At 33.9% G+C, this 14,579-nt stretch overlaps 1 protein-coding gene across 6 annotated transcripts in view; it reads left to right on the forward strand.

The window, feature by feature from the left end:
• DGKB (diacylglycerol kinase beta) overlaps positions 1–14,579 on the forward strand; it is a 653,248-nt gene that overhangs the window by 233,738 nt on the left and 404,931 nt on the right. For all 6 annotated transcript variants that reach the window (XM_060107578.1, XM_060107580.1, XM_060107582.1 and 3 more), the window contains 2 exons: positions 7,555–7,640; positions 9,102–9,191. In XM_060107578.1, the coding sequence (XP_059963561.1) occupies positions 7,555–7,640; positions 9,102–9,191 (176 nt within the window). The remainder of the gene's footprint in view (positions 1–7,554; positions 7,641–9,101; positions 9,192–14,579) is intronic.

Here is a 14,579-nt window from a genome sequence, read left to right on the forward strand (position 1 = left end):
AGTTATAATTTGTTTTACTTTAAGCTGAAATGATGGGAAAGGTACATTACAGTTGATGAGTCATCACTTTGAAGCTGACATTATCAAAATCCACAGAAAAAGACGGCATATACCCCCCCCCCTTTTAAAATATATAACATAGAGAAACTTTGAGGGACATAATTGCTTCATGCATAGATTTTGTCAGATTGGCTGCAGCAGCAGTAATAATATCAGTGACACCAAGGTATGTATAGATACAGTTTGGGTATTAGAAAACGAGTTGGAAGGTATTAAGAATTGGTTTTCTAGACCAAAAAAAAAAGGTTAATAAGCAATAGCAACATCACTGACCAGAAAATTCTGCCTGATTTTAGTGAGACAGTTGTGAAGCCAAATAATCCTATAACTGTAAGAATAATATACAACTGTGTACATACAGGTATGAATATGAATTGAGCTGAATAATAAGAGATAAGTATGCTGTATCTGGCTCAAAATGTTTAAATCAAAATGAAGACCTTTCTTAAGGCAAGCTCTTTATGTAAACTATTTTTTCTAAACAAAGAGGAGGAAGAAGAAGAGGAAGAGTTGATGACATGATAAAATCATTTTTTATCCTTCAGCCTTGTGTTTCTTTTTTTTTTTTTTTTTTTTTTTTTTTTGCTGTACGCGGGCCTCTCACTGCTGTGGCCTCTCCCGTTGCGGAGCACAGGCTCCGGACGCGCAGGCTCAGCGGCCATGGCTCACGGGCCCAGCCGCTCCGTGGCATATGGGATCCTCCCAGACCGGGGCACGAACCCGTATCCCCTGCATCGGCAGGCGGACTCTCAACCACTGCACAAAGGAATGAATATGTACAATTAAATGAGCATTCACTCCAGAGTATTATGCTAACAGTATTTATCAATCGCACATTGGTTTCCTTTAAGTATTAAAGAATATAACTTTATAACATATAATGTACAATATGTACACTCTTTAGTAGCCATACATTTATTATATTTATATGCTAAATCTGATACATCAAAATTAGATATAAATGACAGGTATCACTTATTTTCCTTGAATAATAAAATGTGCTATTGGAATAAAAAGAAATTCCTACACATTGTCATTTAAGAAATCTCATTATAAGACACTTTCCAAGATAATGGAATCAGTACTGCAGTTTTTCTTCTTTCTTAACGAGTTGTTGTAGTGTGCTTTTTAGATACTATTGTCAGGCACTAATTTTTCTATATCAGTGTTATCCTAAAACTTATTTAAAATGGAAAGTAGACCTCTGAATCTTAGATGAAATATTTTGACTTGCTTTTAGTGGTATTAAGCATTATAATCTTACCACCCACTTTTTTTTAGGGTGTGCTATAGTGGTGGCTGTTGAGCATATGTGATAAGAAGGCATTGGACACAGAGCTAAACATACTAAACATACATTAACATAGGTTCTTTTTTCAAATTTAGCTATCATGGATAAATAAAAAACTCTAGGAGAGCCAGTGCCATAATTACGAACACTGAAGACTCAAGAATCATTATCTGCTTTAAAAAAATCGTTTTCATTTTTTAAAATTTCCATAAAATGGCAAAAATAAATTCAGGAGCCATGAATGATTATTTCATTACAAAATGTTCATACCTACTAGTTCTTCAAGCGAAATGTTGAAATTGATAGGTGAAACATATAGTATATAGTACTAAAGTTTCCGCAAAGGGGAGTCTTTTCAGACGCTCCACATGCCTTCATCTTCTCCATCGTTAGGATGACCTATGAAGTGGGAGCCTCACATGTGCTGGTCTTTGCAGCTTAATGAATGAAAAGTCAGTGGTCACACCAAGCCCTGCATTTTGACTCTTTCCACGTCTCTTGCATTTGTTTGTTCTCAGTCAGAGCTGTTATCATCTGAACTTACTGTCCCCAGTGCCATAAATAGGTCTCCTAATAGTATCAGCTTGGAGGTAGGAGAACTCTCATCACTGTCCATCCAGCTTTGCTTGTTAGAATTCTCTTGCTGACTATTTTGCCAGAATGCTGTGGGTGGGAGAGGTGGTAAAATAGAAGAGTGACAATCTGACCTATGAAATATGTTTACTACTTTTAATAAAGATAAAATTATTAAATTAATAATAACCTCTGGATAGTACAATGTAATTTATATACACACTTTGTTTATTCCTTAAAACAGCCCAACAAAGCAGGTGGTATTAATTTAATTTTAAAGATAAGAAAACTGAAGCTCAGACTGATTAAATAATTATCCAGGGCTACTATTCAAGGAATGAATGAAATAAGGAATGAATGACTCTCCTGGGAAAACTGCATGGATGAAGTGGATTAAGAAGTTAAGATAGAGAAGTACATTTTTCAATCCATTTAGCAATCAACTTACAGAGAGTAAGCTGGTCTGACAGTCACATGGGGTTTATGTTTGGGGTTAGGATGCTGCTGAAGAACCAAAGATGACAATTTTAAAAGAAAACAGATGAAACATCATCATGGATGGAAGAGCAATGGTGAGTCATGTGGATGGTTAGGCTTTCACCAGAAACAACTATGGTAAACTTTTCAGCTCTATGATAAACTTTTCAGCTACTGGCTTAATTTGAAAAGCTTTTGTAGGTTTCAGTGACAAGGTCTTTGAAAACTTAGGAGATAGACAAATTAAAGCAGAAATGTAAGTGGTAAAAACTGATTTAGAAAGAATTAGAAAATAGGATCGTTTTCAATAATAAAGGAATTGAAACAATTATTTAATACCTCAATTAAAAAAAAGAAATCAAACTCACTAGAAATTGGATAGTTGATATGCAAGTGCTACCAGTTTTAAGGAACTTCCAAAATTATATAGATGCCTCCAAAAAATGGAAAATAAGGGCATATTCTACAGTTCATATTATGAGACAGAAAAGTTTTGATAAAAAGTTAGACAGGTGGTATGAAGAAGAAAAATAGTAAGTCTGTTGTGTTCATGAATGTAGATGAAAAACTTTTAAACAAAATGTTAGCAAAGCAAAACCAACTCTATAACAATATTAATAAACAGTGTCCAATTTGGGTATATGAAAGTATTATAAGAATGTTTTAATAATGCAGAAATAAGTAAGTGTATATGCCCACATTACCAATGAAATGAAATCATCTCAATATCTCACAAGGCACAGAGAATATTAACATTGATTCATAATAAAAATTCTGTATAACAGAAATAGAAGAAGACTTAATTAAATGTATGAAAGGTGTCACTCAAAAAAGAAAAAGAAAAGAAAATCCGTACAACAAACATCATCCTAAATTGGGAAATTCTGGAAGTATTCCATTTAAATTTGGGGACAAGATATGGATATTCTGTATAAATACTCTAATTCAATAAAGTATTGAAGCTCTGGCCAGCACAATAAGACAGGGAGAGGAATAACAATTATAAGGATTGAAGATCACTAATAATACCATTGTTATTTGCATATGATACAGTTGTTTACATAGAAATCCAAATGAATCTACAAACATAGGCAGTAGAAAAGAGGAGTAATGTGGCTGTTTGTAAGATCAATATATAAAAGTCAAATATATTTATATATACCAACAACAAACATTAATTTTAATAAACAATTTAAAAATTTAAGATACCAACATAAACTTTAAAACAATCAAGAATAAATCTAACAATGACCTGCAAGCAAAAAAATGTCGTAATTTATTTAAGGATAATAAAGAATAAGTTGATTGAAAAATCCTATATTCATGGATGAGGAATTAACACCATATAGATGTTATTTCTCCTAAAATTGATCAGTAGACTTCATGTAATGCAATTTTTTTAAACATTTATGATTTTTTTGTGTGTGTTTTTATTTTCACCCTTATGGGATATGACAAGTTAAATTTAATATGTGTACAGTAAAGCAAAGAAAAAAATAATAGATAAGATTTCATGTTCAATGAGGCATAGATTAACTATAAAGCTATAGTGTTGTAAGAGTGTGGTACTGGTTCAGAGATGGACAAATTCATGAATAAAATAGAACAGAGTCTAAAAAGAAAAATACCCACATATGGAAATTTGATTTATGATGGATTTGCATGATAGAAAACTGAATTATCCAAAACATGAAAAGATGGATTTAAAAATGAAAAGAAAAATTGTTGCACAACACCCAAAAGGTCGGAAGAAAGGAGGCGAGAAAGGGAGGAATGGAGAAAGAGAAAGGGAGGGCAGAGGGCTGAAAGAAGGCAGTGAAGAAGGGAAAAGAAGAAAGGGATCACTACTAGACAGAACCACTCTAGAATATTGTGGATATTTTATATATATTATCTATTCTATTCCAATAACTCACACCATCCTATCTTACATCACCACGTAAAATTTCTATGTCAAAATGAAAACTAAGGGGCTTCCCTGGTGACTCAGTGGTTAAGAATCTGCCTGCCAACCCAGGTGACATGGGTTCAAGCCCTGGTCTTGGAAGATCCCACATGCCGCGGAGCAACTAAGCCCGTGTACCCCAACTACTGAGCCTGTGCTCTAGAACCCGCGAGCCACAACTACTGAGCCCGCGTGCCACAACTACTGAAGTCTGCATGCCTAGAGCCCGTGCTCCGCAACAAGAGAAGCCGCCGCAATGAGAAGCCACGCACTGCAACGAAGTATAGCCCCCGCTCGCGGCAACTAGAGAAGCCCGCGTGCAACAATGAAGACCCAACGCAGCCAAAAATAAAATAAATAATTTTTTTTAAAAATTAAAACTGAAATTTTAGGAGAGTAAATGTGAATTCTCTTCTGTCCACTGAGGAAACATTGTTTGTTACACAAAGCAGGCTAAAGTGCTAGCCATTTATCAAAAGATTGATAAACCTGAATACATTAAAACTAAAATGTTACTTGTTAAAATATACATTAAGGAAAGTAAAAGAAAAAAAAACTTTAAACCTATAGGAAATATTTGCCAAAAAAAGAAATAAAAAACCCCAAAAGGATTAAAATCAAGAAGTAAAGAATTTTTACAAATCAACAAGTAAAAAAGGAGTAGAGAAAAGATATGAAAAGGCATTTCACAAACAAGGAAACATAAAATTAACAAGTATGACATTACAAGTGTTAGGATGGGCTCAGCACAGTTTTTTTTCCACCTTCTTTTACGTACATACATTGGTACAGCTTCTATAGGAAATAGTCTGGCATGATATTGTAAAGTTTCAAAAGTGGTCACTGTCCATGAGCACTAGAAAATATGTCCAATAATGCATTTTTTATGAGAACATAAAGCTAATCAATCCAAATATCCATTGTATGAATTTTAAAAAGCATACCCATATAAATGGTATTAAACACAGCAGTAGAAATAAAATAACTCTTCAACTACACGTTGATGGAAATTCAGCTACTACATGGAGGAATGTTAGTAACAATGCTGAGATGAAAAAGCAACATACAAACAATGTGTTGTTTATGGCATACACATGATAACCTGAAATTCAGAATAGTGGTCACCTTTGTTAATGAGGAAGGGGGTGCTATAGGGAAAGAACGCAGGTATACGTAAGTTATTAGGAATATTCTACTCTCTGGGTTGGGCAACTGGTATATAGGTGTTTATTATATTGCTTATATAACAGCAAACTAACCAGTGACAGCCTGGAAGAAAATATTTCAACGTCTAACGAAAGGTAAATGCCCACAATACAATGCATGAGGAAATACAGGAAAATTTCATGTTCTAAATATTTGTGGCTCTTCGTAAGGGGATGGGGTTTTAGTTGATTTGTTTACATTTCTATTATGTTTACACACTGTTTGTATTACATTAACCAAATGTTTTTTTCTAGTGATGCTAATTTAAATGAAAATATCACTCATAATACGTAGAGTTTATAAGATAATAAAATTCAGCTTATGGAAAAGAAGGACAAGGCTTTAAAGATGCAATTCACAAAGGAGGTCACACATCTGTAAACCTACAAAAATATATTTTTCACTTATTGAAGAAACATCATAAAGTTGTTTATATGTAGTGTTTTGGAGTTTCAAGGAAGTGGGCCCTTACATTTTCTACAGTGGGCGCCATTCAGAGGGTATCATAATGTTGTAGTGGAATATTTCCCTTAGAAGTTTAGCTTTCAGGACATAATGCACTTGTTCACATAAATGTATTCAAATAATGTTAACTACAATATCTGTTTTTTTGTGATAGTGAAACACTAAAGATTTTAAAAGTACATGAAATGACTTATTTAATCATAGAATATATACCCTATTTAATACATTCACTTATAATAAATCTTTATATATACACTGACACAGAAAGATCTCTGACATTTTTAAGTCAAAAAATGCACACAGATAAATTAAAAGGATGTATAGCATAATCCCATTTATGTTAAAAATATGTGCGTGATAAAATTTACTTGTGTACATTTATATATGTAATCCTATAGAAAATTTTCTTGTGGTATCCGCAGGGGATGGGTTCCAGGACTCCAGATACCAAAATCCACAGATGCTCTAAGTCCCTTATATAAAAAGGCATAGTGTTTGCGCATACTTTAAATCATCTTTAGGTTACTACAGTATGTAATAAAATGTAAATGCTATGTAAATAGGTGTAAATACAATATAAATGCTTTGTAAATATATAGTTGCGGCTCACCAAATTCGAGTTTTGCTTTTTGAAACTTTCTGGATTTTTTTTTTTTAAGATTTTCGATCCCTGGTTGGTTGAATCTGCATATGTGGAACTTGTAGATATGGAGGGCCAACTGTACTATGTTGTTACCATTGGGGAAAGAAAGGTGAAGAGACACATTCTAAATATTCTGTCCTATTTCAATTCTTTTTTTTTTTTTTTTGCAAGAAAGTAGGCATGTGTGATTGTATAACTGGATGCATTACCTAGCTTTGTAATTTTCCCCAAGGTAGGTTTCATTAATAAGCACACTGCATGCAGTAGCAGCAGAAGCAGTGGACATTTATCACAGCTGACCCCACAATTAGTCTTGAATATTCCTGGGTGGCAAACACTGCCAGCCAGGTCAAAAGACAGGGGGAAGCCTGGCTTCTAGTTGCAGATTCAGTCAGAAGGAAACACTGAGTACAGTTGGCTAAAACCTCATATGCAGCCTGATCAATTTCTCCCAGTAATGGAGAAGGCAGAAAACTCTCAAAGACATATTTACTGACCTATTGGTCACATTTATATAATTATTCAAAAGAATTGTTTATCAATAAAAATTAGTAAATGAAACAATTTTGTATATGTCACTCTGCATTATGTGAACTGCATACCGCATATGGGAGTATATCTTAATGAAAATTATTATAATTTAATAACTTTATTTTTTTAACTTTAGAGTTGATAAAAGAAAAAATATATTTATTATAGAATATAGAGTATATAATGACAATGTTTAACTTAGAACATGTTAATACTTTTATTTTAGAATTTCATTCTATATAAGAATTTAATGTTTTTCAATAAAATCAAAATCTTTCATTAGATGAAATGCTAAATATACAAAACTAAAAATGTCCTAATTTTGAAATATCAATCATGTGCCATAACATGCTTATTTTTCAGGTTAAACTTTTTCCGTGATGTTCCTGATTTCAGAGTGTTAGCCTGCGGTGGAGATGGAACTGTGGGGTGGATTTTGGACTGCATAGGTAATGAAGGCACACATTTAACATAGCTGGGGTGAGAGTGGTAACCTTAAATTCTGTGTATTTTGTTTGTTTATTTAATGCATCCATATCTTTGGATGTGGATGCATTAAATAAAATACATGGTGATACACTTAGACATCTGGAATGTTACACACTGTTTACTGGCTTAATTTATTCTTACATATTTCAAATTTTTAACTGACAAAATAGTTTACAAGTAACTAGAAATCCTTCTTTCCTCATTCATTTCTCTTGGAATTTAATAAGCCCTCAAATATTTCTGGATCTGCATTGACCAATCTTTTTTAAAAATAGGCCTCTTCATAAAAAGGAAAGATTGATTCAAAAGAAGTTTTACTATCTATATATATTGAAGCAAACTTTTATTTAGTCAATGCAGTTGAGAATATTCTACCTTTTCATACTCTCAAAAATATTCAAATTAAAAATGAATACATATTGTCAGCACACTTTTGGTAAGCATCTAACGACTTTAATCTACTAACATATTTTTAAAACAGGAAAAACAGGGAAAATTGTATTCTTTGGCCTTCCAATAAACAATGTCAGTAGTAGTAATATATTTAAGGAGAAAACCAGAGTTCAAGAACTGCAAAAATTAAGGAGTTGCGTGAACAATATCTGAGAACTTGTAAGAATTTTAGTGAAAACAGGAGGATATTGTTGGTTTGCATTAGCCCTCAAAATCTAAGCCTTGGCTAGTACACTGTGGCACATCCCTACATAATCTATTCCCTCCCCATTCCTACACACCCACATATGCTTACTTTGAAGGGCTGAGAAGGGAGAAAAATAAAGAAACGTAATATATGTTTGTGAGATTTGCTCAGTGATTCAAACAAAAGCATGTGGAATTTCAGTGGCAAATATCTTTACTGGACTCAAACACTATGTTGTATAATTTTGAACCTCAAACGAAACCTGGTAATCTTGTACGTCGTTGACTCCGACACAGAGCAGCACAACCATTGTTAGCGTTTTACTAACTTAGAATTCCACTACTTTCAAAATACTTTATTCCTTAAAGTGTACCTCGAGTTGATGTTGCAAAGGACTTTTTATAGGAAGCTACTTCTCCACTCTGCTTACATCCTTGTATGAATATTCCTGTGTTGCATATACCTGAATCCTTGAGAATTTCAACGGAGTTAATTCAAACACGCTACAGTTTTTAACTGAATTAACATATTTAAAAGGCTTACCTCATGCATAAGTCTTGAAAATTCCTGTCACTCTGTGAATTTTGGTATTTATTTGTTTTATAAATTGCTAGAAATACATACAAATTAATCAATTTATAATTGTATATAACTATAAAATAGAACGTTTTATGTTTATAAGTACCTGGTGGAATGCCTTCCATGCCAAACTGTGTTTTTTTTCGTTGTTGTTCTGTCTGTGATCAAAAATTTATTTTATTTCAATTTTTCAATTCTACAGAAAAGGCAAATGTAGTCAAGCATCCTCCAGTCGCTATTCTGCCTCTCGGGACCGGCAATGATCTAGCAAGATGCCTGCGATGGGGAGGAGGTAAAATTGCTAAAAAAAAAATCTTAGAAAACAGATATAGTACAGAGCACCCTTCCCCCTAAAACTAAATCCAACATTTCTTCACTGCATGACAGCTGCCATGTGATTTCAGCAAACATAATTGCTGTCAGATATGTAGTATAATTTTGAACAATCGTCTAGGGTAGAGAAACAAATAGTGGATCAAGAGTTAGACTGTGAGTGCTAATTATATACTTGATGGGGCAGGCAAGCTTCCAACCCTTTTTGGTTTTGGGGTTTCCAATTTAAGAAATGAGGTAAGCATGGGTTAACTCTAAAATAATGTTCACATTTGTAATCTCTGAGTGTGTGAGAAAATCACAAACAAAGGAAAAAAATTGAAAGGCTAACAAATGACTTGTCCAGGAATAAGTACAAGAGGCAACACATTTTCTGAGACCCACTTTGCACCAGGTGGTGTGTTCTGCACTTGGGGTACAGGGTTAAGAATAGAAAGAAAACAATATCTGCTTTCAACAGAGCCTTAAATTCTAGTGGAACATCAAGTCATGTGTAAATTGTGAGACTTCCTACTGACAAGTAAGATGATAATCAACATAATGAATGACCTCACCTAGGAATTGATGAGGTGACATAAGAAGAATACTAATAGGTGGATAATGACGGAGCCATATAGAACTGGGGGTGGACGTTATAGGCAGAGGGAACATCAAGTCCAAAGGCCCAGAGATACAAAGGCACTTGACATACCGAAGGAACTGAAAATGGAATAGTGTAGATGGAACAGGTGAGTAAGGGGAGAATATTTCAAGATGAGATCTTAAAATAATTAGAAGTGTCATTAACAGGCTAAACTTACCTGAAGATATCAAAGAAAAGAAAACCATATTTTGCTAAAGAAACAAGAACCTAATCCTAAATATTTTTAGCATCTAAACTCAGAGAAGCTTGAAAAGTGTCTACTAAGACAGTGTAAATCAGAAGCCCTTGGGAGCTTGTTAAAAATATAGTGGACTGACCTTACTTCAAATATGCTAAATGGAAATCTCTAGAGATGGGACCCGGGCAGTTGATTTTTTTTTTAAGCAAACTCCCTAAGTAACTTGATTTACAACAAAATTTGAGAAGAATTGTTCCATGAATACCTGGGCAACTTGTGAACTCTAAGATGTATATACATGTATTTGTGTATTTGACAGAATTTGAAACCAAGTTAAAAACATGGTATATGATATATTTGTAACTTTCATTAAGGATATAACTTAGTACAAGAATATTATAAAATACTGAGTTAAATTGTATAGAATCTAAAGACAGATATAGATAGATAGATAGAATGAACCATTGCTTATGAGATGCTCATATTTGCCCATGTTAATATACGTGTATTGATTAAAAGGAAGAGAATCATGCATGTGGCTTCTTACGTATTCCTCTGGAAATATATATATATATATATATATATATATATATATATATATATATATATATATATATATATATATTTTTTTTTTGTGGTACGTGGGCCTCTCACTGTTTTGGCCTCTCCCATTGCGGAGCACAGGCTGTGGACACGCAGGCTCAGTGGCCGTGGCTCACAGGCCTAGCCGCTCCGCGGCATGTGGGATCTTCCCGGACCGGGGCATGAACCCGTGTCCCCTGCATCGGCAGGCCGACTCTCAACCACTGCGCCACCAGGGAAGCCCTGGAAATATTTTTTTTTTTTTTTTTTTTGCGGTATACGGGCCTCTCACTGTTGTGGCCTCCCCCGTTGTGGAGCACAGGCTCCGGACGCGCAGGCCCAGCGGCCATGGCTCACAGGCCCAGCCGCTCCGCGGCATATGGGATCCTCCCAGACCGGGGCACGAACCCGTATCCCCTGCATCGGCAGGCGGACTCTCAACCACTTGCGCCACCAGGGAGGCCCTGGAAATATTTTTGATATTTGAAAATTAATAATTTTATTTTGGTTTCAAGCTGGCTAATGACTTAAATCTCAAAATTGATATAGAAGTTCCATTCAGGGCATCCTCTAATTATTTCCTTATAAACAGTTTTAAAAATATTCTTATCAGTGGCCAAAGACACATGGATTATAGTATATGTCAAAGTGTATATTGATGATGAACTCTTTGTGCATGTCTAGCATATGCTGGCACTGTTCTAGGTGATGGATATTAAATAAGAAAATAAATAAAGTGGTCTTACCCTTTTGGAGGTTACAATTTCATTGCGTACACAGACAATAAATCACGGAATAATGAAATATATAATTACAAAATAAGGTCAAGGATATGAAAGAATCAGAGTGTATTTTCAGAGAATAACCAAGGGGAACTATTCAGCTATATGGTCAAGAACACCTCTCTGAGGAAGTAACATTTAAGCTTGATTTAAAATATGAGGAAGAAAGAGTGAGCTCTTTGTACTGAAAGGACTGAAGGAAGGCTGATGTAACTCTAAGAGGTCATGGGGCAGTGGGTAGGTATGGCCTCGGGGGTGAATAGGATGATGTTGGAGAGATAATCAGGAGCCAGATTATGCAGGTCTTAATGGTCATGGTAAAAATTTTATGTGATTGACTTTGAAGCACACAGTGAAACTTTGGAAGAGTTTCAAAAGCAGAGTGGCACAGTGACATTTGTGTTTTCAAAATAGGTTAATTTGGGGGCATAAAAGACTGTTAAGAAAATGTGGCAATGTGGGGAAGCATAGTTTTTGAAAGGAGAATTTGGATTACCATTGTATTTAGAGGATAAATGGGCTGGGCTAGGGCGGTGGTAGTACAAATGAGACAAGTGCACACACTGACATTTTCAGGGATAGACTGATACAACTTGCCAATGGATTGGGTAGGGACTTTGGGGAAAGTGAGGTATCAAGGGGGACTGCAAGATGCCCAAGGTGAGTGATTAGGAAAATGGAGGTGCGATCTGCTAGAGTTTACTAATAAAGAAACATGCTCTGGGGTGGGATTATTTCTTGTCAGGTGTCTAACTTTGAGCAAGTTGCTTAACCACTGTGTGCTTCAGACTCCTCATCAGAACTTGAAGAAAATAGTGGTATCTGCCTTGGAGGTTCTTACACCCAACTATCAAGTTGTTTCCCCAGTGTCTGGGCTGAGTCCTTCCTGTAATTATAGTAATTATCATTATGCTTAACATTTGGGAAAGAAATTACTTTATTCAGCCAATAATCATTTTGTTCACGTAATATCACTGGAATCTATTGACTGGAAGCTTAATTTTTATGAGTATATTTACATATTTTGGAAAACATGACACTGTACAAATATAAGATGTTGTAGGGCATTTGAAAAAAATACTTAATTTACATTCTCTTTGCAATTTTTCTGGCAATGATTAATCTCTCAAACAAAATTCTGGAGTTTATTGCAAGAAAAATGTTGTTTTGTGAAGAGTAAGGGGGTAGGAGGCAGAATTTTACATGGAGCACACTCTTACAAATATATGTTGTTGCTTTTCTTTATGTGATTTTAAATTTGTAAAAATTTCTATGACATTTTAGATAGAATCAGTCATTATGATAACATCATATCATTAAAGCAAAGATAAATACTAATTACGTTTTCATTTGGTTTCTTAGCCTAGAGTGATTATAGGCTTTAAATCAAAATAATGGAAGCAAAATAGCATCATTCTTTTCTGGAACAAGCTTTGTTTGCATATTTAGTAAGTTTAATTTATCTTTTTTTAAAAAATATAATCTTTTTGAGTTCAGGAATCCTATTTATAGTTATGGATCATTATTAAACAAGCTTGGGCACAGATAAATCTAAACAAGTAGGGCATAGATATTTGTTAAATGGGGAACTACAATTTGGAATTCTTCACCTTTGCGAATTAGCACTGAACTGCAGGTATGATTCTCCAAATAGATTTATTGCCTCTCTCTTTCCATTTTTACTTGGCTAGAAGACTGATTGATACCAGCCTTTTTCATACTTAGCCATAAAAACTTTGAGAACATATCCAGTGCTAAAGAAATTAAGTTAATTGACCCTGCTTAATCTAGCTGTATTAACTCTTTCATTAAATTCAATTCTATTATGTTGTCTCCTGGTTGGTTGCCGTTCCTACTGTTTTCCAGTGTTATGCTGAACAGTGCTTCTTTTAACCTGAGATGTAGCTGAGGACAAACTCAGTGTTTGTTTTAGAGCATTATCATTTACTCATATTTCTGCTGAGTGAGTTTGTGTATAATACTATATATTAAATATACTATATTTTCATACTATATTATACAGTTTGATGTATGTAAATTCATTTATATCTCAAACGATCATGCTTATTTTTAAACAAGAGTAGAATTTGGAAGATAGGTGAATATATTTAACTGTTTTTAATTCAATGCAATAGGGAAACATACATATATATATAATTTATTTGGGGGGTGTTAAAAGAAATTAAAAATTAAAAAGAAAATAAACATTGGGAATGAGGGTGGAACTATTAAGAAACACCTGAAAAATAAGTATGCTTAATTACTATAGTCTTGTAGTTTAAACAATTCAGTGTTTTATCACTGAGTACAAGTATATGTATATTATGTAAGCTCGTAATTTTTGAATTATGCTATAAAATATGGTATGACATTTATTGAAATGGTTTTTAATACTTTTAATGTTTATATCTGTGTAATCGTTGTTTGTTGTACTCTTTGCTGTGTGTATTGAATGGTGTATAATTAGTTTTCAGACCTGTGTAAGGTAAAAAGAGATGGTAGGCTCCAAGATACGTATTCCTGTTTTCTGGCTGCCTTGCCCCTCTAATAGTTAATTCAACAAATACACCATAAATGTAATTTAATGTTGGCATATTACAGTGCCGATTCCCTTTTCTTTTAATCCAATCGGTTTTTCCAGAGTTATGTGTGCTAACACATCTAATGAGGACTCATAGCCTCTGGCATTTTCTTGTTCAACAAATAAATTATTAAAATATAGAATGAAGTTGGACACAGAAAAAAATCTATGAAAATATTGTTGCTACTCAAAATATCATTGTAAGAATGTGTACAGTGTTAGAAAGATTATTTAAATTAGTATAACATTTCAAATTCTAACGTCATCGTCAGTATTGTTGACAACTTTCTATTCTTTTGCCTTATATACTAAGACCTTTTATGCATTTTCTCATTTTTTTCTCATTTAATTCTCACACCAAACCTAAGTTTTTACAGAGGAAGAAACTGTTTAGAATATTAAAAGCAGACACTGAAGTAAATAACAGCCAGGATTAGGCTACAGCCCTAATTAACTATAATGTTAGATACCTAAAGGTACATTTAAGAGAAAGTATAATATTAAGCAGCAAGTTTCTTTTCTGGCCATAGTGACTGTCTATAGTAGATTTATTTTAAAATGGATTTGTTGGACATTTACTG

This window comes from Mesoplodon densirostris, chromosome 9, assembly GCF_025265405.1.
Source record: "Mesoplodon densirostris isolate mMesDen1 chromosome 9, mMesDen1 primary haplotype, whole genome shotgun sequence".
Lineage (NCBI taxonomy): Eukaryota > Metazoa > Chordata > Mammalia > Artiodactyla > Ziphiidae > Mesoplodon > Mesoplodon densirostris.